Source organism: Mustela erminea, chromosome 6 (assembly GCF_009829155.1).
Source record: "Mustela erminea isolate mMusErm1 chromosome 6, mMusErm1.Pri, whole genome shotgun sequence".
In the NCBI taxonomy this organism is placed as follows: Eukaryota; Metazoa; Chordata; class Mammalia; order Carnivora; family Mustelidae; genus Mustela; species Mustela erminea.
Window position 1 is genome coordinate 76,571,759 of NC_045619.1, and position 24,171 is coordinate 76,595,929.

A 24,171-nucleotide genomic window follows, 5' to 3' on the forward strand; every position below is an offset into this window, starting at 1 on the left:
CTATAAATCCATACATTCCATGTTCATTTACAATTTAGATCAGGGTTTCTGAAACTCTGCACTATTGCTGTCTCAGACTGATTGAGTCTTTGTTATGGGATCTGTCCCTCACTGTATGATGTTTAGAAGCAGCCTTGGCCTTTGCCCACTAGATGTCAGTGGTATATCCTCACACCACCCCCATCCCCAGGTAAGACAATCAACATGTCTCCAGACATTGCAAAAGGTAGAGGGTAGGGATAAGGGAGCAACAGCATCCTAGCTGAGAATCAGTGATCTAAACAAATGAGATATATCCTTGTAAAAACATTTTATAAACAGACTTCCCTGTGTTTTTATGCTGAGGTAATGTGGTAGAGGTCATTCATTGCCATTTTCATTATAGGGCAGGAGTAAATTTCAGGCCTTCAGTTAACACTTTCTTCTAAGATGGCAGTTACTATATGAACTTTTTGATAGATTTGTAAATATTAATAGACTTGTTTTATGAAAAAATTTTAAGTGCGCAGTTACAGGGTTTTGTGTGTCTGAGGAGTTGTGAGATATGTTTCCTCTTCAGGGGACTATTTTTCCAGAGAGCCATAATAGAAAGGTACTTCAGTGGTGTGGTCTGATGGGGTTAGGAAGGTTTCCTTGCCTTCAAGTTTTTTTCACACTTCATTGTCACAAATGTGCAATAACGGTCCTTAACCTTATTTTTAGTGTTAGCCATCTGAGGGAAATGACTGTCCATGCTCCATTTTCATATGGCAGTGATTCGAAATAGGGAAGGGCTTAAAAAAATTAGAAATCTCTACTACTCTCACCTGAAATTTTTATATCTCTTTAGAGTATATTTCTTCTCTCTGCTTATTTAATTTTTCTTTGTTGTTGATAGTTGTCCAGGTTGAGGGGAACCAGAATAACTGTCCATCTGTCTTACTCTTTCTTTCCTTTCCCCTTCCACGAGTTTTCTTTCTCTTTTCCCTCTCCTGTTTGCCCAGTCTTGCTTTGATTCAAATATTTAACTGATCCGATAGCTTTCTTTTCTTTCCAAAACTCTCAGTATCATCAGTATTGAGTAATGGTTTTAGAAGTTGGATATTTATTGAGTACTGGAAGGAAGGGGTGGGAAGATACCAAGACTGAAAATACACAGATGATATTTTCCGAGATCAGACGAGATCGGGCACATTCAGGGTGGTATGGCCGTAGACCACAGATGATATTTTAACATGTCTACCGTATAGTAGAAATATGACATATACTCAAATGAATACTTACTATTTTTATTTTTAATGTACATTGTTTCTGAGCATAAAATACTATATGCTTACAAGTACTTATCATAGAGATGAAAATACACAATACAAAAACAATAATATTAAAAATCACAAAATATCTAAGCTTCCCACAGTTGCATAATTTCACAACTTAGAAATAACAGATCTCAACATTGTTCTACTTCTCTCTAGATTTTTCTGAGTTCATTCACTTATGTCAGTTAAGTGCTTGTATTTCAAAACATTAAATGAGAACCATAAATAAGATACAAATAAGGATATACTGTGTGTCAGTGAGGAGTACTTGTCCATGGAGTTGATCATGGTCGATTTCTCAGACTTTGGTATCTCGATATGTATTGTGCTTTACAGACTTGATAAACTCCAGAGAGGGTGAGATGATAGAGCAGTGGAGTGCTTTAAGCAACTGCCTAACAATGATTTGGAAGCCTGAAGATACAAAGCATGTTCAGGAAATTTTGGCTATTCCAGTTTTCTAGAACAGTTGTTCTCAACTCTGTTTGTTCATTACTGTCACCTGGTGAATTAAAAGAAAAAATACTAATAATCATTAACTCCTGTGATTAATTAGGTCAGAATCTTTGAGGGTGGACTGAGACATTGGTATTTTTAGAAAGTTGCTCAGATGTCCTGTGCAGCCCAAACTGAGAGAACCACTGGGCTAGAGCCCAGAGAATGAGCAGTCGGACAGGAAGAGAAACAAGAATTTGGAGCTGCAATATGGATTTGTTTCTGACTTGAAATCTCATGTCATAGACAGCATAGAATAATTTGTTTTTGAACAAGAGAGTGACATAATAAAAGTGTAATTATAGGGAGATTGATTCTGTGGGAGAGGTAGACTGCATCAGAGAGAATGAACTCAGAAGGCCTCCACAGTCTAGACAGAAAGCACCAAGGGGCATCCTATGGGTGTGGTGAGAATGGAAATGGAAAGGAGGCATGGGGCAAAGAACTAAGACGATTTTTTCAGTTTTGGCTCTAGAATGACCATGAAAAGAGATTTTAAAATTTTGTTTGTTGTTATTGTTTTAGTGAGCTATATGAGGTAGAATAAAAACTGGTTTGGAGACCAGATGAGGGTGGCTTCTGATGGAGCATGGTTGAGATTTGGAGGGGGTATGCCAGTGAGCTGCAGTGCAAAGTTGTAAATAAAGTACAGAGTTCAGAAGGTGGCTTGTGGCTATAGATGAAGCTGTGAAACACTCAACCTATCAGAAACGATGAAGTTAGGGAGTCGGTGAGGTAGTTGAGTGGGGAGAATGTAGACCGAGATGGGAAGGCTGGAACAAAATCTTTAGGTGTGTCATAGTTCACGGAGTAGAAGGAGGAAGAGTGAGCATCAGAGGAGACTTGATTCAACAGAACAGGTGGGTCGGATTTCTGTTCATGTACACAACATATGTAATTAGAACCAATATAATTCATCTGGCTTTTCTAGTTAAACAGATTAACTGAAGTACTTTGTACTTTCTTTTCAAAAGGTGATGGCAGTTTTGGATCTGTTTATCGGGCAGCCTATGAAGGGGAAGAAGTGGCTGTGAAGATTTTCAATAAACATACATCACTGAGACTGTTAAGACAAGTAAGAAATCCAATAATATTATTACATGAGATGTTGGTAATCTCCTGAAACTCTGGTTTTGCATGTGTTTGTGAAAATCCAAAACGACCGCATTTCCCCCTAGCTTACCTGAGTTTAGTTACGAAATCCCGTCTTTGTCTTTACCTCATGGAGTTAAAAAAAAAGTTTGTTTTGTTTCTCCTGCTGGAAAAATGAAGAAAAGACAGTATTCTGAGAATTCTTGTCCCAGGCATCATTGTTACACCCCAAGTACAGAAGAGAAGAGGGTACTTCTTTTGAGGTCTTGTATTTCAGAGGAACCCAAATCCTGTACACAGTGACTCATTTAAAAATTTCTCTTGGTTTTACTTAAATCACATATTCTTTTCTCCATAAGCACTTCATGTTCAGGAAGGTGCTGTGTACTGATTGGCTTAGGCCCGTGTTAATCAATCTGTATGGTAATGCAGATACTAATACTTAGAATAGTCCCAGCTTTTCCAGGGGTTGGGGTTTGGGTTAGTTCTCCCCAAAATTCATGGTCTGCTTGGGTGAGGGTTGGATAATTCAGCAAAAATCAAGGTACCTTGGGGCACCTGGGTGGCTCAGATGGTTGGGCATCTGCCTTCAGTTCGGGTCATGATCTCCAGGTTTTGGGATTGAGTCCTGCATAGGACTCCTGGCTCAGTGGGGAGTCTGCTTCTCCCTCTCCCTCTACTGTTCCCTCTGCTCATGCTCTCTATTTTTATCTCTCTGTCCCAAATAAATACGTAAAATCTTAAAAAAAATCAAGAAACCCTTAGGAAGAAGGAAAAGTGAGTGGATATTGAAAGCAAAGCCAACAGTGGTGACTCTATTACCCTCTCTGATATTGAGTACTCATGGGGATTTATTCTATTTTCTGACAGTAGGAATGAGAGAGTGAGTCGGAGTGAGAGTAAAGGTAAAATCCAATTTGAATTCTGTAATCTTATGCCAGAACTCAACTGTATTTTTAATCTAGTCATTCTTATTTTTTAAAAAAATTGAAAAGTAATTTGTGCCTAAGTCTGAAATGAAATGACTCATATAAACCAAAAAAAAAAAAAAAGAAAAAGAAAAAGAAAAAAGAAATAGTTACAATATATTATTTGCTCTGGATGATGAAAATAATTTCATGTCTGTGTAAAATATCCTGGAGTAATTTTATTAGTGGTATCAAAAGTTACACCGTGGCTTTAGAAATAAGTTAGTAAACATTTTATAAGTAGATTCAAGTCTGTGAAGAAAATCTGGACACAGTCTCTTTCAATCTGTAGACAATTGGTTGTATAAATTGATTTTTCAGCCTTAGTCATTACTCTTTACTATGTGTTTCAACTTTTATGCAGTGTACTCAGGGAATCCTGTTGAAAATCAGGACACTAAGAATGTATACAGGACTGAGTAGGGTATAGGCAGCTCAGTGACCCAAGGAAATGATAGGAGAAATAGTAACAGTAGAGTGTGTGTTAGGCTTGTTCTTTTTTATTTTTTTTTTTAAGATTCTGTTTATGTATTTGAGATAGAGAGAGAGAGAGAGAGAGGAGGAAAGCACAAGTGAAGGGAGGGACAGAGGGAGAGAGAGAAGCAGACTCCTCGCTGAGCATGGAGCCTGGTGTGGAGCTTGGTGTGGGGCTCCATCCCAGGTCAGAGCCCCAGGATCATGACTTAAGTTGAAGGCAGACACCTAACTGACTGAGGTATCCAGACACCTGTGCTAGTTCTTTAAAAAAAAAAAGAAAGAAAGAAAGAAAAAGAAAGTACTTTAGTACTTCAGTATCTGATGCTGCATTTCGAGGGTCATTCTACCAGTAGTCATGAACTGGGGCAGATCTAGGAGAGTCAGCTGCTCCTTCCTCTTTGAAATCAGTGAGTGATTTTCGAGGATGGAAAATTTGAATTAGGCTTCTTTCTGCCTGGGCCTCTGAAAGAAAACAGACCGAACTTGACTGCTTCTCATCAGTTTCAACCAACTGAGCTGATCAGGCAGAGGAAAGAGAGATTGTTATCCACTAAGGAAATATGATTGCAGTCTGGAGCTTTTGTTCTTGGAAAATCCCCACTCAGGGTATTCAGCCTTTCTTCTTCAGCTTGCAGAATTCTCCACACTGCCGTTTCCTGGCAAAGGCAGTTTGCACTGATACTCCCCATCTTTGAAGCTGTTGTTAAGAAGCAGAGCTTCTGCAGAAATCATAGTTTAATACATGAATCAACTTACTATCCCATGAACTATAAATTTCAGCTAAATTAGGGTTTCAGGGTAAAGTGAAATATAGATACTGTGTGTGTGGAATTCACAGACCACAGTATCGTAAAGGGGATTGTGAAGTCTCACAGGATGTGGGCTAGGAAGGGGATTACGTCAAAATGGAGACCTCTCTGTTCAAGGTTAAATGGGATCTCTCACCCCTCGGGGAGAGATTGTTGCAGCTGGGGATTGCTTCAGTGAGGGTGGCTCCAGGAAGGCCACTCTGAGGAAGGAAGACTACGTGGGTGAAGGTCAGAATGATGAGAAGCCTTTGGCCGTGTGGAGGATGAAGGGGTTTCGGAGCAGAGAGATTGGCATGGGCAAAGGTCTTGCGGCTGGAATGGAGGAGCTGGGCACGTGCGGCGAGCTGAATGGACACCGGTGTGGTGAAGAATGATGCAGAAAGCGTAGAGGATAGAGGGTTTGAGAGATGGGCTGGGGGCAGGTCAGATCTGGCCATGAAGGCGGTGTAAGTACAGGGGTTTTTAATCCAAAAGTAATAGGAAGTTATTAGAGGGTTCTCAGGAGGAGTGATAACCGTATGCCCGTGTGGGTTTGGACACTCTCAGTAAACTTGTCAAGTCAGGAAAGCACTAATGATAGGCAGGTTGTACCTCACATGCTGGGGGCAGTGGATGAGCACTGGCTGCTCCAAGTCCTGGGCTGAAGGCGACTCTTTGATAACTGGGATTCATTAGATAAGACTGACAGGACCTGGTAGTGTGGACTGTCCGTGCATTAAATCTTCTGAAAAACAGAGCCAGAGGAAAGAAAGAACTTAACATATTCATTCAATATACATTAAAAAAAAAAAAAAGACTTTTATTCCTGAATATGTGGAAAATACAAAAAAACCCCAAAAGAAGTGGAACCCTTGCTGTCTATCCAGTTTCCCAGAGAAAAACCACGCTCAAAGTGTCGAGACACTTAAGGAAGGAGACACGGGGGCTGTAGTACGGGTAAAAGTTTTTCCCTTTCGCAGGAGCTGGTGGTCCTTTGCCACCTCCACCATCCCAGCTTAATATCTTTGCTGGCGGCTGGGATTCGCCCTCGCATGTTGGTGATGGAGTTGGCCTCCAAGGGTTCGCTGGACCGCTTGCTTCAGCAGGACAAAGGAAGTCTTACCAGAACCCTGCAGCACAGGATTGCGCTACACGTGGCTGATGGCCTGAGGTAATTAATTCGGTCATGTGGTTTTCTACTCTGTGTGTGACAAGAGTGAGCCCGAACTTACTCTCGTGCTTGGAGAGCAGCACTTTCCAGTAACATTATGCCCCAGTAACATTTCGCAAACAACTTGAGGGAAAGACTACCATTTCCCTGACCATATTTTGTAATTTCATAAAATAAGAGTAGGAGGGCCATGCAGAACCTCCTAGTAGTGAAAGAAGAGTTGGAACCCAGGAGTCCTGCGCTGGAGCTCATGATGTTAACCCAGTGGTGGTCTACTTCCCCTTAAAAAAAAATGTAGGTGAAGTTTCAAAGTGTCAGGGAAAGTGTCAGTTCCCATGGATAATTCTCAGACAAGATTGGTGTGTATTTCTGAAGGGGACTGGAGTGATTTGACTGTCGGAGGCACACCCAAGCCTGCTGCCAGCTGGCACCAGGGGGCACAAGAGAGTGGGAAGGCCGTGATCTTTGGACACAGAGGGACTGGGAGAAATCACTGCTCCACACACTTAGTAATGATGGTTTTACACCTCTGAAACTCTTTTTGTTAGAGTCTATAAACTGTGACCAATACTTAATATGTCCTATTTCAAGGACTTCTGTGATAATGGACGTTATCCCAGATTCAAGTCTGGATTTCCTCCTCCTCCACTGGCCCCATGTCCGGTCACGCACATATTTCACCTTGGAGTCGTCCTTTGTCCCTTCCTTCCTCCCACATCCCGCACCTAATCCTTCAGCAAATACCTTCAGCTCTGCCATCAAAACCTATCTTAAGGCAGCTACTTCACACAGTCTCTCTCCCTACCCAGGGCGTCGGAGCCACTGTCATGGCTGCTTGCCTAGCCGGCCCTCTTCGCTTTCATCTCTGCCCCACACTCTTCACACTCTTCGCAGGGTGGCCATGGTGGCGGCATCGAGTGTTTATCGCGTTATCTGCTGTCTCACTCTCTCAGCACTGTGCTCAGCCACTTGCTCCTCTGAGGTTTCTCAAATATACCCGGGGTTTTATATCAGCTCCTCTCTTGACCAGGAGTGTCTGAGCCCCAGGTATCTTCTTGGCTCACTTCTCATTTCTTGCAGGTTTCCTCTCAGAGAGGATGTCCCTGCCTCCCTTACGTCTCTCTGGCATCTATAGCACTTATCACTACCTGGTATTCTTTATGTTTTCATTTAAAACATTTCATTGTCTCTCTTTGCCATTAGAATCGAAGGGCCATGACAGGGACTTGCCGACGTGTTCACTTTCCGATCTGTAGCACATGGGACAGTCGGCCCTGAGTAGATATCTGTCGGCGGTAGAGAGAGTAGGGGGGGGGGGGGCAAGGGAGAGAGGGAGGAAGGACAGCGGGACCTGGTCCATGTAGCCACACAGTGGATGCAAACTTCTTTCCCTTCCCCTTCCGAAATACTGCTTCGATTCCTCTCAGGCTGTCTCCAGAAATGTAAAGGGAATGGATGGTAAGGAAAATAAACAAACACTACTCATAAACAAATAAAACCAAACCAAGAAGGTATGACTTGATAGTTATAGAGAGTAGATCCAGGAACTACTGAAGAACATAGAGATGATTAATGAGACATTATTGTGGAGGGTTGGTTAGGTTTGGCTGGGTATATCTGCTTTTGAACACCAGGGGGAACCGTGTATTAAATTAATCTAGATAATGTGCAGCAACGTCTCCTGTGTTTCGGAGATGGGTCAACTGCTTTCCTTAATTTAATGAAATCCAGATCCTAATTTTCCACTGGTTCTTCCGTATAATTCCCAAAATGTTTATTTGGAAGATGAAGACTTTCTCATTTTCATTCCCAACTGTTGGAAAGACCCCATCTCTAAGATAACTTACTCTGGTTCTCTGAGACCTTACTTTACTTTTTAAAAATTTTTATTTATTTTTTAAATTTCTTTTCAGTGTTTTAGAATTCATTGTTTATGCACCACACCCTGTGCTCCATGCAATACATGTCCTCCATAATGCCCACCACTTTAAATGACAAATCCAGTAGTTTCCAATGGAGTAAATTAAACCTCAGCATACTTTCCTTTAATTTGCCTGACTTCTTCTCAGCATAATGTCAGGACAGCTTTCAGGATCTTGAGCCACAAGAGGCCAATAGAGTTCAGCTTTCAGTCTTCTACCAGCACTAAGTATATATATATTTAAAAGTCCACATGAGGGGTTGTCTCCTCAAATATATTTCAGCATAAAACTATAACTGCAGAGGTAGAAGGAGACAATGAAATCACATGATGGAGCTACTTAGAGGCATATATAAGAACTTTTTTCACATTACATATTCTTTTACAGTATTGTCTACAATAATTAGGTTTCTTTTCTAATTCAGTCCTCTCCCTTGAGCTCTGAGTCATAATTCTCAATTACCTGATGTGGTCACCTGTGTTTCCCACAAGGTTCTATGTTTTGTTTTACAAAATTGAGTTTCCTTTCTCTGCAGCTCTCTCCTACCGTGGACCTCCTCTTTTCCTTGTATCTCCCGCTTGCTGATGAAGATCCCTGTAGTCCCATCAAGGTTATCCCTCTCCTTCCATTTGGCCACCAGGTCTTTGACTATTTCATGTTCTCTTTTTCATCGATTTATTTTTGTGCTACTGTTGCTGCCTTGATCCAGTACCTCTAGGGAATTATCAGAATATTTCTCCGAAAATAAAAATCTAATTATGCTTGAAATTCCCTGGTAGTTCCAAGTTATCTGTGAAATACATCCAGACTCCTTGGAGTAGCATCAAAACTCTGTGTATGCCTCTTGCCTTTCTCTCCATCCTCCTGCCTTTCCACTGCCCTCACTCGCCATTCTCATCATGCTGAAGGTCTTGACTTCTCATTGACATCCATGTCTGTCTTGGCATTTGTCATTCTTCTCTTTCTCCAGATTTGTCTGCATACAGAATTCATTTTCCTGTAGAATTTGCTCATACACCATCTCCACGATCAAGTTCAGCAGCACCATCAGTAGATGGCCTCTCTAGCACATGTTCCTTGAGTTGGCTCTGGGCAAGATGGTGGTAGGGGCTGAAGAAGGAAGGGCAGAGATTATATATATATTAACTTATCAAGGTTGAAAACTTCCAGTCTAGTGGCAGAGTCTGCTTTGCTATCTCTACATCTGTTTTTCTCCCTTTGACCTCTCTAGCATTTGAGACTCACCACAATTCTGTAATCTTGTTTGAGTACTTGTCTCTTCTTCTACAGTGTGACTCCTCAAAAGCAGAGATTTCATGATGATTTTATATCCCCTAGGGACTGACCCTCTTAGATGCCCAATACATATTTGTTAAATGAATGAATGCATCTTATTTTTAGAATAATTTGACTTAGGGTGAGATAAAGTTTACTTTTAATCATAAAGAAAGGGGTTTCCTAGCAACACTGATGAAAATCACAATTAAAGAATGACTAACAGAATTTAGACCAGTTTATTTTAATAAAATATTTGGCAATGCTCATTGTCACATAATGCATAAATTATGGGTGAATTATTTTCAGTAAGGCAAGATCTGTACTTGTTAATATATCAAAAGCTATTTTGCTAGTCTATTAGAAGCTATTAAAACTGCACTTTTTAAGATTAAATTCTATTATTGAACATTTTAACTAACCCAGTTAATCTTTCCCTCCCACTGACATTATTTCAAATTAAGTTTAACTATTTTTTTAACCTTTGAGAAGTATTGTGAGAGAGTCTATATTCTATAAATATTCTGAAAGAGGCATGCATTAGGAAGGATTTGGATGCTGTTCAATTATGCATGACTTGGCTTTAACTTTTTTCTTCTTAATCTCCCAGCTTTTCTCCTCAGCAAGGCAAGGGTAGCTAATGGCCTTTCAGTAAGCCCTTGGTAAATTTTTCTTTCTAGTCCATTACTTATTGTTAAGGTCAACTTCATTAGTACATTTATCTTATTTTTCAGCCAGAAATATGTAGAGCAGAATGAGTAGGCCTAACGTCAAATGTCCTGACTACATCCTGGAAGAGAAAGGAAGTTCTGCTTCAGCTGATGCAATTAAATGATACCTACACTGTAGGCCGTCCTGCGGTGGAAGGTTCAGAGTACTGCTGCCGCTCTGCACCTGATCCCTCTAACAGTGATGGGTATTAGGTAATGGAGTAAATATTTAGGGATACGATGTGAACCCAAACCAAAAGCCACAAAAACAAAGGATTTAAATTTACCTCATTAAGTTCTGTAAAAAATTGTCCTTTCAAGATAGCTCATAATTTACCTGTGAGATCACGGGGAGAGTTATAGCAAATTTGATATGGAGCAGGGAAGACAGAGCGGTAGGGGCAGAATCTGATTTTCTGAATAGTAAGGAAAGCGGGTAATGGAGTGACTTTAGTTGTTGGAGCACAGTGGTAGCTCTCTGGCTGTGTTCCCAAAATGGAGAAGACCTGGTTAAGATTGAAACGTTATTTTACTTTTTTTTTTTTTTAATTTTTTATTTTTTATAAACATATATTTTTATCCCCAGGGGTACAGGTCTGTGAATCACCAGGTTTACACACTTCACAGCACTCACCAAAGCACATACCCTCACGTTATTTTACTTTTTAATCTTTGCCTTCAGTGTCCCACTCTACTGCTTATGTTTGATTGGATCAGTCTCTAAAGGGAGTGACTTGAACATCATCCAAGATCACCTTTCCCAAGACCTTGTTTTACTTGTTCCAACTTTCAGTCCAAAATGTTTTTTGTTAACCTTGATTCATAATGGAATTGGGTTTAAAGTAAATTACATCTTCAAACAGAGTACAGTATTGATAGCTGGATAGGTTTTTTGTGTTGATTTGTTATTATTGAAAAAGGTGAAAATATTTTCCCCAAATTTAGGAAACATTTCAGTCAGAGAAAAATAAGTATCAGAAGAGAAATGGACTAGAGAGAATTTTAAAAGCTAAGATAAACTTCTCTATGGTTCTATGAACATCAAGACTATTAAATGGAGTTATATCAAAATAAGATCAACTCTTATTTAACATATTTACATTTTATGCTAATTGAAATAGTTAATGATCTTTGAGAGAATTCAGAATTCCTTTTATGTAATTCTTAGGTATACAAAAGAAAAGTCACCAAAAGCTGATACTTTGCTTGAACTGGTTTTGCCTTAAAGTTTAAATCACTCAGTTATCAACATTGACCTTTTTTTGTTGTTGTTAGTTTATTGGTCGGGTTTTTGTTTTTTTTAAGATTTTATTTATTTATTTATTTATTTGTTTATTTATTTATTTATTTGGCAGAATGAGAGAGAGGGTGAGCATGAGAGGAAAGAGGGTCAGGGGGAAAAGCAGACTCCCTGCTGAGTAGGGATCTTGATGTGGGACTTGATCCTGGTACTCCAGGATCATGACCGGAGCTGAAGGCAGTTGCTTAACCAACTGAGCCACCCAGGCACCCCGTTGGTTGGTTTTAAAAGCACAATCTTGGGGTGCGCAGGTGGCTCAGGTAGGTCAGTTTAGCATTTGCCTTTGGCTCAGGTCATGATCCCAGGACCCTGGCATGGAGTCCCTTGTTGGGCTCTCTGCTCATCTGGGAGTCTGCTTCTCCCTCTCCCTCTGCTTCTCCTCTCCCTCTGTAATCTCTCTCACTTTCACTGTATCTCAAATAAATAAATAAAATCTTAAAAAAAAATAAAAGCACAAGCTTGGTTTACAGTATTTGACTTATATGTTTTCATTTCCTTCTATGATATCTCTTCATCTCTGTGGAGAGATCAAACTTAGCACTGAAGTTTTAAGGCTCTGCATAATGGACATAGACATTTAAAGAAATCATGGCATAAGTTGTAATAATATAATCACATTTTAATGACACTACCTGTACGTTTTCTGGCAGATACCTCCACTCGGCCATGATTATATACCGTGACTTAAAGCCCCACAACGTGCTGCTCTTCACCCTCTATCCCAATGCTGGCATCATTGCAAAGATTGCAGACTATGGAATTGCTCAGTACTGCTGTAGGATGGGGATAAAGACGTCGGAGGGCACACCAGGTATGTGAGAAGGTTGGCTTGGTAATTCCTTCTTCAGGATGGACAACCAGTGACTTCCATTGTAAGTTCAGGAGAATCAAGAGAACACTGTGTGCTATCATGTTTGAACAGATAGTGCTTGTGTGAATATCATGACTACTACGTTGTGATTTTATTTTATTTATTTATTTTTTTAAAGATTTTATTTATTTATTTGACAGAGAGAGAGAGAGGGAACACAAGGAGGGGTAGTGGGAGCAGGAGAAGCAGGTGCCTCGCTGAGCAGGCAGCCCAATGTGGGGCTCTGTCCCAGGACCCTGGATCACGATCGGGGCTGAAGGCAGACACCTAATGACTAAGCTACACGGCGCCCCTATGTTGTGATTTTAATCACTGTAGTCTGTAGGGAAACAACAACAAAAAAAGATTTACTGATGTAGTTTTCCAGGGGTGGGAAAAGAACAAATAAAAAATAGAGACTATTCAATGACAAATTATATTTTTTAAAGTTGAATTTTTTAAATATTTAGTTGTTCTGGAGGTGGTGAGAAGGAACAGTAGAAGTTTTACACTAGGTATTGTTTACACTTACCTACAAATGAGGCAAACCAAATGCAGGTTCACAAACCCTTTTTTATAACTTTGAAATCCAGACTTTTTTTTGTTTAAGATTTTATTTATTTATTTATTTGACAGAGAATGAGAGAGAGAGAGAGAGAGAGCAAGAGAGAGAGAGAGCGTGCACAACCAGGGGGAGCTGCAGGCATTGAGAGAAGCAGGCTCCCTGCTGAGCAAGGAGCCTGATGTGGGCCTCAATCCCAGGACTCTAGGATCATGACCTGAGCTGAAGGCAGATGCTTAACCTACTGAGCCACCTAGGCATCCCATTTTTTTTTTTTTTTTTTTTTTTTAAGAACTGATTTGGTGGCAAAATCTGACCTGAACTAACTTGATGCTTATTATGATCTTTCTTTCTCAAACTCCATGTGAATATGTGTATGTTTCATGGCAGCAATACAGCCCATTTGGGTACAGGGTGTTTGTTGGCCCCAGTCCTACTGAGAGTTTCTGTAATTATGTTATTGCTTCATTATTAACTTTCTTAAATATGAAAAACTATAAATTCCTAAATACTTCTGGCTCCGAGAGTTTCAGGTAGAGATGTGGAGCCAGAGTTTTCCATTGTACTGTTCTTGATACAGGCATACTTTCTTCCTACTGATTGGTGCAGAAGTTAAAACCTTTAAGCACTGCACTTCAGTTTTCTTTCTTCAAAATTTCTAAGTCACTAATACTTCAATACTTAATAGTACAGATTCTTTGTTTGGCCCTATATAGCAAGAAGAGTCATGGTTGCTATGTGAATGAAATGTACCCATTATGGATACCATTATATTTATGGTCTCCAGAAATCACAGACACTGTTTTCTTACCTTCGAGTCTAATGTTCCTTTTTAGGGTCATCCGCAACCCCTATTTGTCATGCCTATTCTAATAATCCTACTACTTCTACTGTTAACTGACTTTCTGCCAGTGGTAATCTACTTCCTGTGTACTTGTGTTTGTGTGCTCTTATGTTTAGACATGTTCTTTCACGTTACCGTCTACTCTATAGGATCCTCCCTTTCTCAACTCCTAGTCTCCTGCTAGTCTCAAGTTCATCAGAATCTCAGGTTCTGATTAGTGAGAAACAGTCATAGGACAAGGGCAGGTATAGAAAATTGGGCAATTGACTTTTGTTTAGAGGAACATCTCCATATTCAGAGAAATCTTATATAGTTTGTTATTCATAAATAAAGTTACATCGTTTTGATGACTGGTGCTCAATTAAAACACTTGCTTAAGACAAGACAGTGGAGGACATCTGGGAAGGCAAAAGATCTGAGTTTGTTCTCTAACCATCCCCTTCAGCCTCCTACCCTACTTATGAACTTGAATAAGCAGATGGTCCCAGATTGCAATGTGTGGTTTTATTTTTGTGCCAAATACGTATCCTTTCTTTTGTCTTTCATAGCGATATGCTGGAAGTAGTGTGTGCCCTCTCCGAAACCTTTCAAAGTATATGTTTTGGCTGCAAGTCTCTCTGGGTTGTTTAATAGCAATGACATGATTATCTCTTGGGCACCAGCTGTGTATCAGGCTCAGTGCCAAGTATATTAGACACATTACGGTATCTCAGCCTCTTGCCAATGCTGAAAGTTAGCTTTTACTTTCTCATCTGTAAAATGAGTAAGCTGAGGGTCAGCAAGATTCTGTACTTGGAGGAAGCCATCCAGTAAGTGATCAAGAAAAGAACTCAATCTAAATGAAAAATGAATCCACAGCTATTTGGCTTTATATCCTAAATCTCTCTCCTAGATTACATGTAACTCTAACACGTACTTAAAGAGGCTTAAATATTCAATCTTAGTTACTGAAAAATCAAAATAAAGCAAAATGATGCGACTGTGAACTGTAGGCATTGTCAAGTATAGGTTTGGAAGAAGAATCTTAGAATGGAATCCCACAGGCTGCCTGCACTCCCACCTAGAAAGTGTGGGCACAGGGTAGGGGTCTTCTCTTGGGAGATCTGTTCAGGACTCTTGAGTGATACTGAAGGTGGGCCAGACCACTCAGCTGAGGCCTCCAGACCCCGACCTAGGCACAGTGTTGGTCAGCAGAAATCCTACTGGTGAGGCTTTGTCCACCTCCTAGGACAGTGAATCTGTCTGGTCTCAGGGGACTATGTTCTGGGCCACCTCTCTCAGGCGGCTAGGCTAGCCAGCAGCCAGTTCAGTTCAACTCTGAGTTCATGGCCCTTCCTTTTAAGTATCTGACTTCCTGGTTTTGGTCAAAACCTGCCTAGAGTTCAATATCCAGTTGTGCGGTAACATACACAATGAAGAAAGATCATGACAGAAAAACCCAAAGCCTTGATCTTTTCTGTTCTGTCTCTTTTCCCCCAGGCCACTTAATACATTATAGGCATTTTTTCTCACTATATCCTGGAACTTTTCTTTATCATTACTGTATTCGTTATTGCTAAAGAACTTCTGATTGTCTCAGCCCTAAACTCAGCCTCCAATTTTAAGTAACAGTTAACTTTCAGCACTGCTAACCACCAACACCAAACTTCTCCTCCAAATCAGTTACATTTGAGAAGAAAATCATCCCCTTTCATACGATTTCAGTCCTCTCCTGTCTTTTCCTTTTAAGGGATCTCTTTTTTTTTTTTTAATTTTTATTTATTTATTTGACAGAGAGATCACAAGTAGGCAGAGAGGCAGACAAAGAGAGAGGGGCTCGATCCCAGGACCCTGAGATCATGATCTGAGCTGAAGGCAGCAGCTTAACCTACTGAGCCACCCAAGCACCCCTAAGGGATCTCTTAATGTTAGAATCTTTCACTTGGAAACTTCTAGAGAAACAAAAGACCATGCATTTGTTAAACTTGTGTGTCTGTGTCTGTGTGTGTGTTTTATAGTAGACCTCACTGTGGTGCAGTCACTCTGTTGTGTGCATCTGAGAGTAGGTTCGTTACTGTTTTCTGAGAGAAGATGGGAATGGGAGCAGACCTTTTGTGGCATAGACAGGGTGCTGCCTTGTGCTTACACCTTTGTGTGGGTTGATTATCTCATTTAATCCTGATGGTGGTCTGACATAGGTCTTATTACTATTCCTGGTTTACAGAGAAGGAAATTAAAGCTTAGGGCCAATTAGATGTGTCTATAAGGTCATGCAAGATGCAAATCTAACCTTCAGGGGAGCAGAGCCCCTGCCAGGTAGCATCAAAGGTGGAATGCAAGTTAGAAACAACAGCAGCTATTGGCAAGGACTGGTGCAGTGTCTGTTTACATTTCGAAAGGTAAATATGGGATAGATTCTTTCAACTGTAAATAACTTGGAGAGCTTCAACTTTAACTCAGTCAAATGGATATATTTATATTATATCCTGTTGAGAAATGACAGTCAGTTCTGGGTCCCGTGACAGTTGCACTGTTGACTGAGGTGGGTGCTGAATGATGGCTTCAACCCTGCCAACATCCATAGAAATACAGTTGTTTTTGGCTAGGTTAAAAATATTACTCTGTGGTTATACAGTATAATCTGAGAGAGATTATGAAACATGCTCTACCGATATTTGTCTCAAAGTAAAAAAGGAAAGAAAAATACATGTTTCTGTGTACTATATGATGTGTAGTCAGACCTAACATAAATTTCTCATTTATTTATTTATTTATTTGAAAGAGACAAGAGAGAGCATGAGTGGGGGGAGGGGCAGAGGGCCAAGCACATTCCCCGCTAAGCAGGGAGCCCCAAGACTCTGAGATCATGACCTGAGCCATCTGCAGATGCTTAACTGACTAGGCCACCCAGGTGCCCCTAAATTTCTCATATTTTTATATGTGGATCTTTTTCTTATTTACTCATTGCATTTGTTAAAATGCAGGCTCATCTGAGAGATTATTTCTAAAATTAGTTTTTAGACAATGAATCATATTTTCCTAATTATTTTGACATTGTAATTGTTATGATAATTCTCCAAGGGAAAATTATGTTAATTTCTTTATTCATTTATTCATGCCTTTGGCAATAATTTATTGCATGTTTGCCAAATATCAGACTGGTGCTACTACTTAATAGCTGCATGGTGTTCATCAGGATTTACCTTCTGGGGCTCAGTGTTCACTTCTATAAATTGTGATGAGAAATAATAATGCCTACCCCATGGGGTTGTTTTAAGGGTGAAATGAAATCATCCACATAAATAGCATAGAACAGGTCTTTGCATACTGCTGTTGCTCCAACCATGTTAGCAATTGCTCTCATGATGGATTTGGGGAATGTGCATGAATAAATGTAAATTTTGCCCTCCAGAAAGCACATATCCTGCCAAGAGAAATAGGACTATAAACAAATAATCATAAAGCATTTTGTCAGTTTCAGTAGGTGGTCTAGTTCAAGGTATAGTGATAAGAGCACAAAGGATCAAGTAATTAACTGAGTTGTAAGTTGCCAGGACTTCCCTACGTACAGGAGATGATTCTGGAAGTATATCTTAAAGGATAATCTGGAAGTTTGAGAAAACAAAAAAATAAAAGAGCCAGAGTAGACATTCCAGGCCAATGGTAGTAAGGTATAATAGGACTTGTCTTGTTCAAATAACTGCAAGAAATTCTTACGGTCTAGGTGATAGATGGAGGATGGAGGATTATTGGGTAAGTGTCTTTCAATTCTGCCTGTGTATTAGATAGCATGTAGCTCTTTAAAAATGTATCTAGTGGGGGGTGTATAATTTATAATTCTATTTTAGCAGGCATGGAGTGGAATCCTCAATCTCTCAATCTCATGGGTAAGAAGCTCCTGGGGAACTTTCAAATATATGAGTCTTGGGACCTCACCCCCAGGGATTCTGATTTTACTTCTAGTTAAGTCTGGGATGGAGCCCAGACATCGATGTTATTTAAATCTCTCCAGGTAATTCCAGTGTGCATTCAAGATCAGGAGTCACTGGTGTAGAATAAGAGCCAAGAACATCTTCGGTGTTTGAAGCACAGATATTTCTGATACACAGCCCAGAATCACACTTCTCTAGCTCATGAAGAGCTTTTTAAATCATGCCAAATAATAGAATCTTTCAGTGATGGGGAGTCATTGAAAAATATTCTTAATTGCTAGCCAATATTTCCCATCTCTACATCATGGAACTAGTGTCCTTGCCTGCATGAATAGAGGGGCAGCTCAAATTTTGGTACTGTATCACAGTGGAGGCAAGTGCTACTTATAGAAAAACTTTGAATAAGACGATAAGTATTTACTCGAGATCTTAAAAGTATTAGCCTGTAATAGAATCAAAAAGTTAATAGAGTGAGTAAATGTGTATCATGCTCAGTGGTGCACATTCTAGGCATCACAGTGGAGTCTGGAGATACAAAGACAGATAAGACTTGGTGAACTTTTTGACTGACTGGAATCTGTGAAACATAGGCTGTGAAGTCAGATGGTCTAGTTTTTTTTTTTTTTTTTTCTTTAAAGATTTTATTTATTTATTTGACAGACAGAGATCACAAGTAGGCAGAGAGGCAGGCAAAGAGAGAGGGGGAAGCAGGCTCCCTGCTGAACAGAGAGCCCGATGCAGGGCTTGGTCCCAGGACCCTGAGACCATGACCCGAGCCGAAGGCAAAGGCTTAACCCACTGAGCCACTCAGGCGCCCCAGATGGTCTAGTTTTGAATTCTCGGTGTACCGTTCACTAGCTGGGGCCAGAGAAATTATCTACCTTCTTTTCTTGGTTCAACAATAGTACCTAAAAACAGTATCTTTTTCAGGGATTGTTGTGGAAGCTAATGAGAGATTCGTATAAAGAATTGGACACAATGCCTGGCACATTCTAGCTGCCTTTGCTTTCCTGAACTTTGTGCTCTGTCTACTTACAGGGCATCAGGCTGTCTTTATTTCCCTTCCTGCGCTGTGGGCTGGAAGCTCTCAGAGGACTCGTGTTGTAGGCTTGCTCTCTCTCAGGGATCACTGTTCTGTGCCTAGTGTCCAGTGTTTTATATATTTTGCCTGGTATTTCATTTTATTTTTATGTAGGATGGTAACTCTAGTCCCTGTTACTCATCTTAGCTAGAGGAAGAAGTGACATATGTTAAAATATTTTTTGAACAGCCTAATGGAACAAACATACACTTGGGATTTCAGTTAGTACTGGACATTTCTAATCTTTGAGGGCCATTGATGCTAAACAGGTATCCCCTCAGTGTGACAATAGGGTCCATGAACACAATAGGTCATTCATAATATTAGATCATAGATCGTGTGGCAATATTGCCCCTTCATAAAGATGTAAGAGATGTTCCTATTTCTAACCTTTCCCAATGGCAGGTAATATGAAAAGCATTCATTTTCTTTTTTTTTTCCTTTTCTTTTTTTAATTTTTTAAAGATTTTTATTTATTTATTTGACACAGAGAGAGAGAGAGATCACAAATAGGCAGAGAGGCAGGCGGTGGGGGGCGGGTAAGCAGGCTTCCCGCTGAGCAGAGAGCCTGACGTGGGACTCGATCCCAGGACCCTGAGACCATGACTGGAGCCGAAGACAGAGGCTTTAACCCACTGAGCCACCCAGGCACCCCTGAAAAGTGTTCATTTTCATCCCAAATGAAATTCCCATGGTGAAGACATTGAATAGCTTGAAAGTTTATTCTTTTTACTACTGTGGTGACAAGTTTAGTTAAATGTAAGGTGAAAATTTTGGAAGACCTTGCAGTTCCAGGAAAGTCCCCTGTGACGAAGTACATGCAGAAGAGCTTTTAGGATCTTCTCATGGTTTAGACTGACAGGTAAACATCATGTTGGCAGCTTAGGTCTTAACACCCCAAGTCCCCCTCCCCCCAATCCTTTTGGTCTTTTTGAGGTGAAGTCTCCATGATGATGAAACTCAGGCTCATGATTTTAGTTCACTTTACAGTAAGATTTGATTTGCAAAACAGAAGGGCATGAGGTAAAACAGCAAATCCTATTACGCAGGTCAAAATATGTGTTTCTAATAAACTAGCAGCAGTAAATCTTAACAGTCTGGTAATATAGAGATATATCTAGATCTAGATTTGGAAGTGCTTAAGTTTTTTATAGATGTATTATAAATTCTGCTTTAGTTTTCTTTTTTCTAATTAATATTTCATGCAGTCTTTCTATGTCAAACATCAGTTTTAGCAGTTACATAGTATTTTATTGCTAGTATGTACGGTAATTTACTTAACCACATCTTGATGTATATTTAAATTTTTTCTGACTTTTTGATGTATTGACAGTGGTTTAATTAACATAATTGTAAATTAAAATTGTCATTTATAAAACTCTTGTTTTAAACATTAAATTCTTAGGCATGGTATTGCTGGGAGTGCATATTTTGAATTTTGAAACACTAATTGCCTCTTAAAAGGTTTGTCAATTAAAATTCCCTCCATATTCAAATTAGAGCACCCATTTCCCATTCTGGACTTGTTGTTCTTTTTACTCTTCACAAAATTAATAGTCAAAAAGTGAGAACTTAATGTTTTTATTTTCTAAGTGTTTATTTGCTTATTTTTTATTTGAGGCTAAGCAATCTTTAATATATAGGACATATATTTTTCCTTTCATGTTATGTACGTTTTTGTGTCTTTATTCATTTGTCCATTGTTCTTACTCATTTGTAAAGCTCATTTTAGTTCATGTTGACTCTTACATATTCAAATATTTTCCTGCCATATATTCAAATATTTTCCAGTGTAGGGTTTGTTCTTCAACCTTGTTGATGGCGTTTTTGCTGTTGTAGAGTTTGAATCTTTTAGGTAAACAACTTGTTTCTTTAACTTTTTGGAGTCTGATTTTCCTGACATGTTTCATCAGCGCTGCGCCAAGGACAAGAATGATGGGGGTGATCTACCCCACTGGTGAACTGCCAGTGCCAGCAGTTGCTTATTATTTTTAAATTCTCCAGAGACAGTGTGCCTTGCCCAGCTCTCAGCCTTCAGCTCTTACCACCCACCTTCAGAGAATGATTGGGAAGGCCTTTTGCATTGCAGTATTAGGGGATGAAATAGTTGTGAACACGTCTTTTGTACCCTCACGCGTTTATATTTATGTTCAAACTTTTGGCTTATCAAAAGCTTATTAGGTGGACGGAGTGGTGCAGCTACTCCTCTCTTTCTTAGACAACTCACACCATTATCATTTATTTAAAGTCTGTCTTCTGTTTTCTCAGTATTTTTTAAAATTCATGATTTTCAAGTGGATTTTCTATCTTTTTTAGAGAAACAAATTACAACAATATAGTATGCATTTTTGTGTTTAAAGGCATGGATTGGGGACAAATGTCTCATGTTACTCTGAATGCTTTGTTGATTAAATGTCATTTTATTGCGATCTGTGACAACATAGTTGATGCAGACCAGCCAATTTGATGGATTACAGGCAGATCATCATTTAGCGTTTACTATTTGGGGGAATTATTTCCTAAAGGCATCTACTGCTCCATAGATTAGAAGAAATTGTTAGTGTTCAAGAAATTAGAAAATCATTAGAAATTCATTGGATGAATTTCAAAAGCACTTTGAAGTGCCTTATATTGTGGTTGAGATACCTCCAGAATATATAAATAAGGATTATGTTCTCCCGCTGGGGATTGTGTCAATGAAGATACTTATTTTGAAAGGGAGAAGATAAGAAGGTTAAAATCATTTCCATGTTGAAGTAAATACTTCTTTCCATGGCCTCACAATTTTCTTTCTTAGTGTCCCTCGACTCACTGAGAAAAAATTCTAACCTTCTGCGTAGCTCTAACATCTGTGGATTAATGCCTAGAGGGATAAAAACTGTTGTAAAAGGATATGTGCCTTGGATGAAAATTTAGACTAAGTGACCCTCGGTTTTTCTGCTCTAAGATCCCACAATTACAAATCCTGGTGTTTCTAAGAGTAAATTTAGCAATGGAAAAAAAATATACTGAAAGGTTTAATCATCTCTGAATAGTAACTTGTTCTAATAGATACCCCCAAAATGTGCTGGATGAATAAGAAATTGCATGAGATTGATAGTAACCTCCAAAATCCCTCTTAAATTCTAGAAGGGTAGTCATAAAAATTGTCGATGAACTAGCTAATGTATGAGTACCTCATTATTTGTAAGTACTCTTGACTTGACCTTTCATTATCTTTGTGGCCTTAGGAAAACACACAACATTTTTGGAAAGATTATGTTATTCATACAATGGAAAGTCCTCATCTGCCCATCTGGGTTATTTTTTTGCATAGCAAATGAACTTCTTAAGAAAGTATCTATAAAACCTATAACAATTGAATTAGGAGCTGTTGTTATATGTTTATATTATGTATAGTTGATTAGGGATCTGTTTAAGAGCTGTCCTAATTACTAACACATTTCTTGAGCTTAGGGTGTGAGTGTGATATTATGGCTTTGTAGGAAAATGTTCTCTTTCTAAGAAAACGGCTATTATATATCTCTGTATATGGCGGCAGGCAAATACACTGACAGATAATGGGAAAATGGTGAGAGTGTGTGTGTTTGTAGAAAGAGTATGAACAAGTGTGACAACATGCTAACTGGAGAATATTAACAGTACAATAGGGACTGTCATGCTCAAACCTGACCTTCCATCTTTCTGATTCTTCACGTCCTTCCAGCCTGGTGAAGGACTGCTGCGCTTCGTCTTCTGATTGTAAGCTCGGTCAAACAGAACACTTTCCAAATTCAGCCATTGACATCTTGAAGGCTATGAACTCATACTTTGTTTATTTCCCTGGCTATTTTTTTAAAAATTTTATTTATTGATTGATTGATTTGACAGACAGAGATCACAAGTAGGCAGAGAGGCAGGCAGAGAGAGAGGAGGAAGCAGGCTCCCCGCTGAGCAGAGAGCCCGAGGCAGGGCTCCATGCCAGGATCCTGGGATCATGGCCTGAGCTGAAGGCAGAGGCTTTAACCCACTGACCCACCGAGGTGCACCCCCGGCTATGTTTTTAAATGATGACAATCATATATGTTCATTATAGAAAATTTCTAAGTATAAAAAATTAAAGTAAATAATAATAAATAAAAACTACCCATAATTTTAGCACATCGAAATAAGCATTATTACATTTAGATGTATTTCTTGGAAAAATTTTTATTTTTAAAATGTTTAAGTCTCTAGGAAAGTTGAATGAATAGCACTGTATACACCCATGTGCCCTTCATGTAGATTATTAACTCTTTGCCACACTGTCCTTTCTTTGGCTTTCTTTGTGTAAGAATTTGAGACTTTGAAATTAAATCACAAACATTATGTTGCTATGCCTAAACAAACAGACAAATATTTCCTTAGAATAAGGATGTTGGAGGACTCCCTGTGGCTCAATGGGTTAAGCTGTGGTCAGGTGGGTTAAGCTCCGGTCATGATCCTGGGGTCCTGGGATTGAGTCCTGCATCAGGCTCCCTGCTGAGCAGGGAGCTGCTCCCTCTCCCTCTGCTTCTCTCTCTCTCTCTTTCTTCCTCTCTCTCTCTTTGTCAAATAATAAAAAAAAGAATAAGAATGTTTTCATAATCACAATATGATTATCATAGCTAAAAAAATTAACTCAGTTGATTTGTTTTACAACATTTGATAACTTTCTGTCCTTGCAGAATTATATCCTACATTTTCTTTTTGTTTACAGTATAGCATGTCATCTTAAAAATGATTTTTAAGTTAATATGTAGTGTACATCATTTAACCAATTTCCTCTGATAGTTAGATTTCATTAGATTGCTGATATTTTTACTCTTATGAATCATGTTGAAATTACTCTTTTTTTTGTGAAGAATTTAAAAGTGATTTATCTCTATTGTGAGATGAAAAGTTTGATTTCCCTTTAAAAGAATTTTAGTCATGAACCAACACCTGAGGTGTTGTTTTACATTAGTTGTGGTTTTATTTTCATTTTTCCATTTGGGTAGAAGGAATAGAGTCACAAGTTCTGAAAATAATGAAGGCATTCAACTTCAGTCAGGTTAAAGTGACTTGGAGTAAAGTCTAGAAATATTGTCCTCCTGGCCTCTCCTTTGCTTGAAACACTTCCCTGGGAATGGTATTTTTAGGAATGAGGAAAATGATGTAGGGTTCTTTTTTTCCCCCCTGATTAAGCTTAATTGCTTTAAATATGAAACATTACTTAATAATTATTGAACGTTTATCCTTACTATTTTTCAAGAGCGATTTTGGGGTGAAATGTCAGCACAAGGCTGTTAATTGCCTTGATCTACGTATCTCCTTACAGAAAGGACATGGCTTGATTTAGAACTCATCTCCTTGACTCTTCATCAACATCTCTACCTAAGAATATGCGTCCTTGGGCATATGAGCCCGGTGTTAGGCATATTTATTAAT

General features: G+C 39.2%; 1 protein-coding gene across 3 annotated transcripts in view; it reads left to right on the forward strand.

Annotated features, from left to right (window-relative positions):
* The window catches only part of LRRK2 (leucine rich repeat kinase 2), a 139,532-nt gene that overhangs the window by 89,230 nt on the left and 26,131 nt on the right, over positions 1–24,171 (forward strand). For all 3 annotated transcript variants that reach the window (XM_032347771.1, XM_032347772.1, XM_032347773.1), the window contains exons 39-41: positions 2,768–2,868; positions 6,099–6,289; positions 12,147–12,307. In XM_032347771.1, coding sequence (XP_032203662.1) covers positions 2,768–2,868; positions 6,099–6,289; positions 12,147–12,307 — 453 coding nt within the window. The remainder of the gene's footprint in view (positions 1–2,767; positions 2,869–6,098; positions 6,290–12,146; positions 12,308–24,171) is intronic.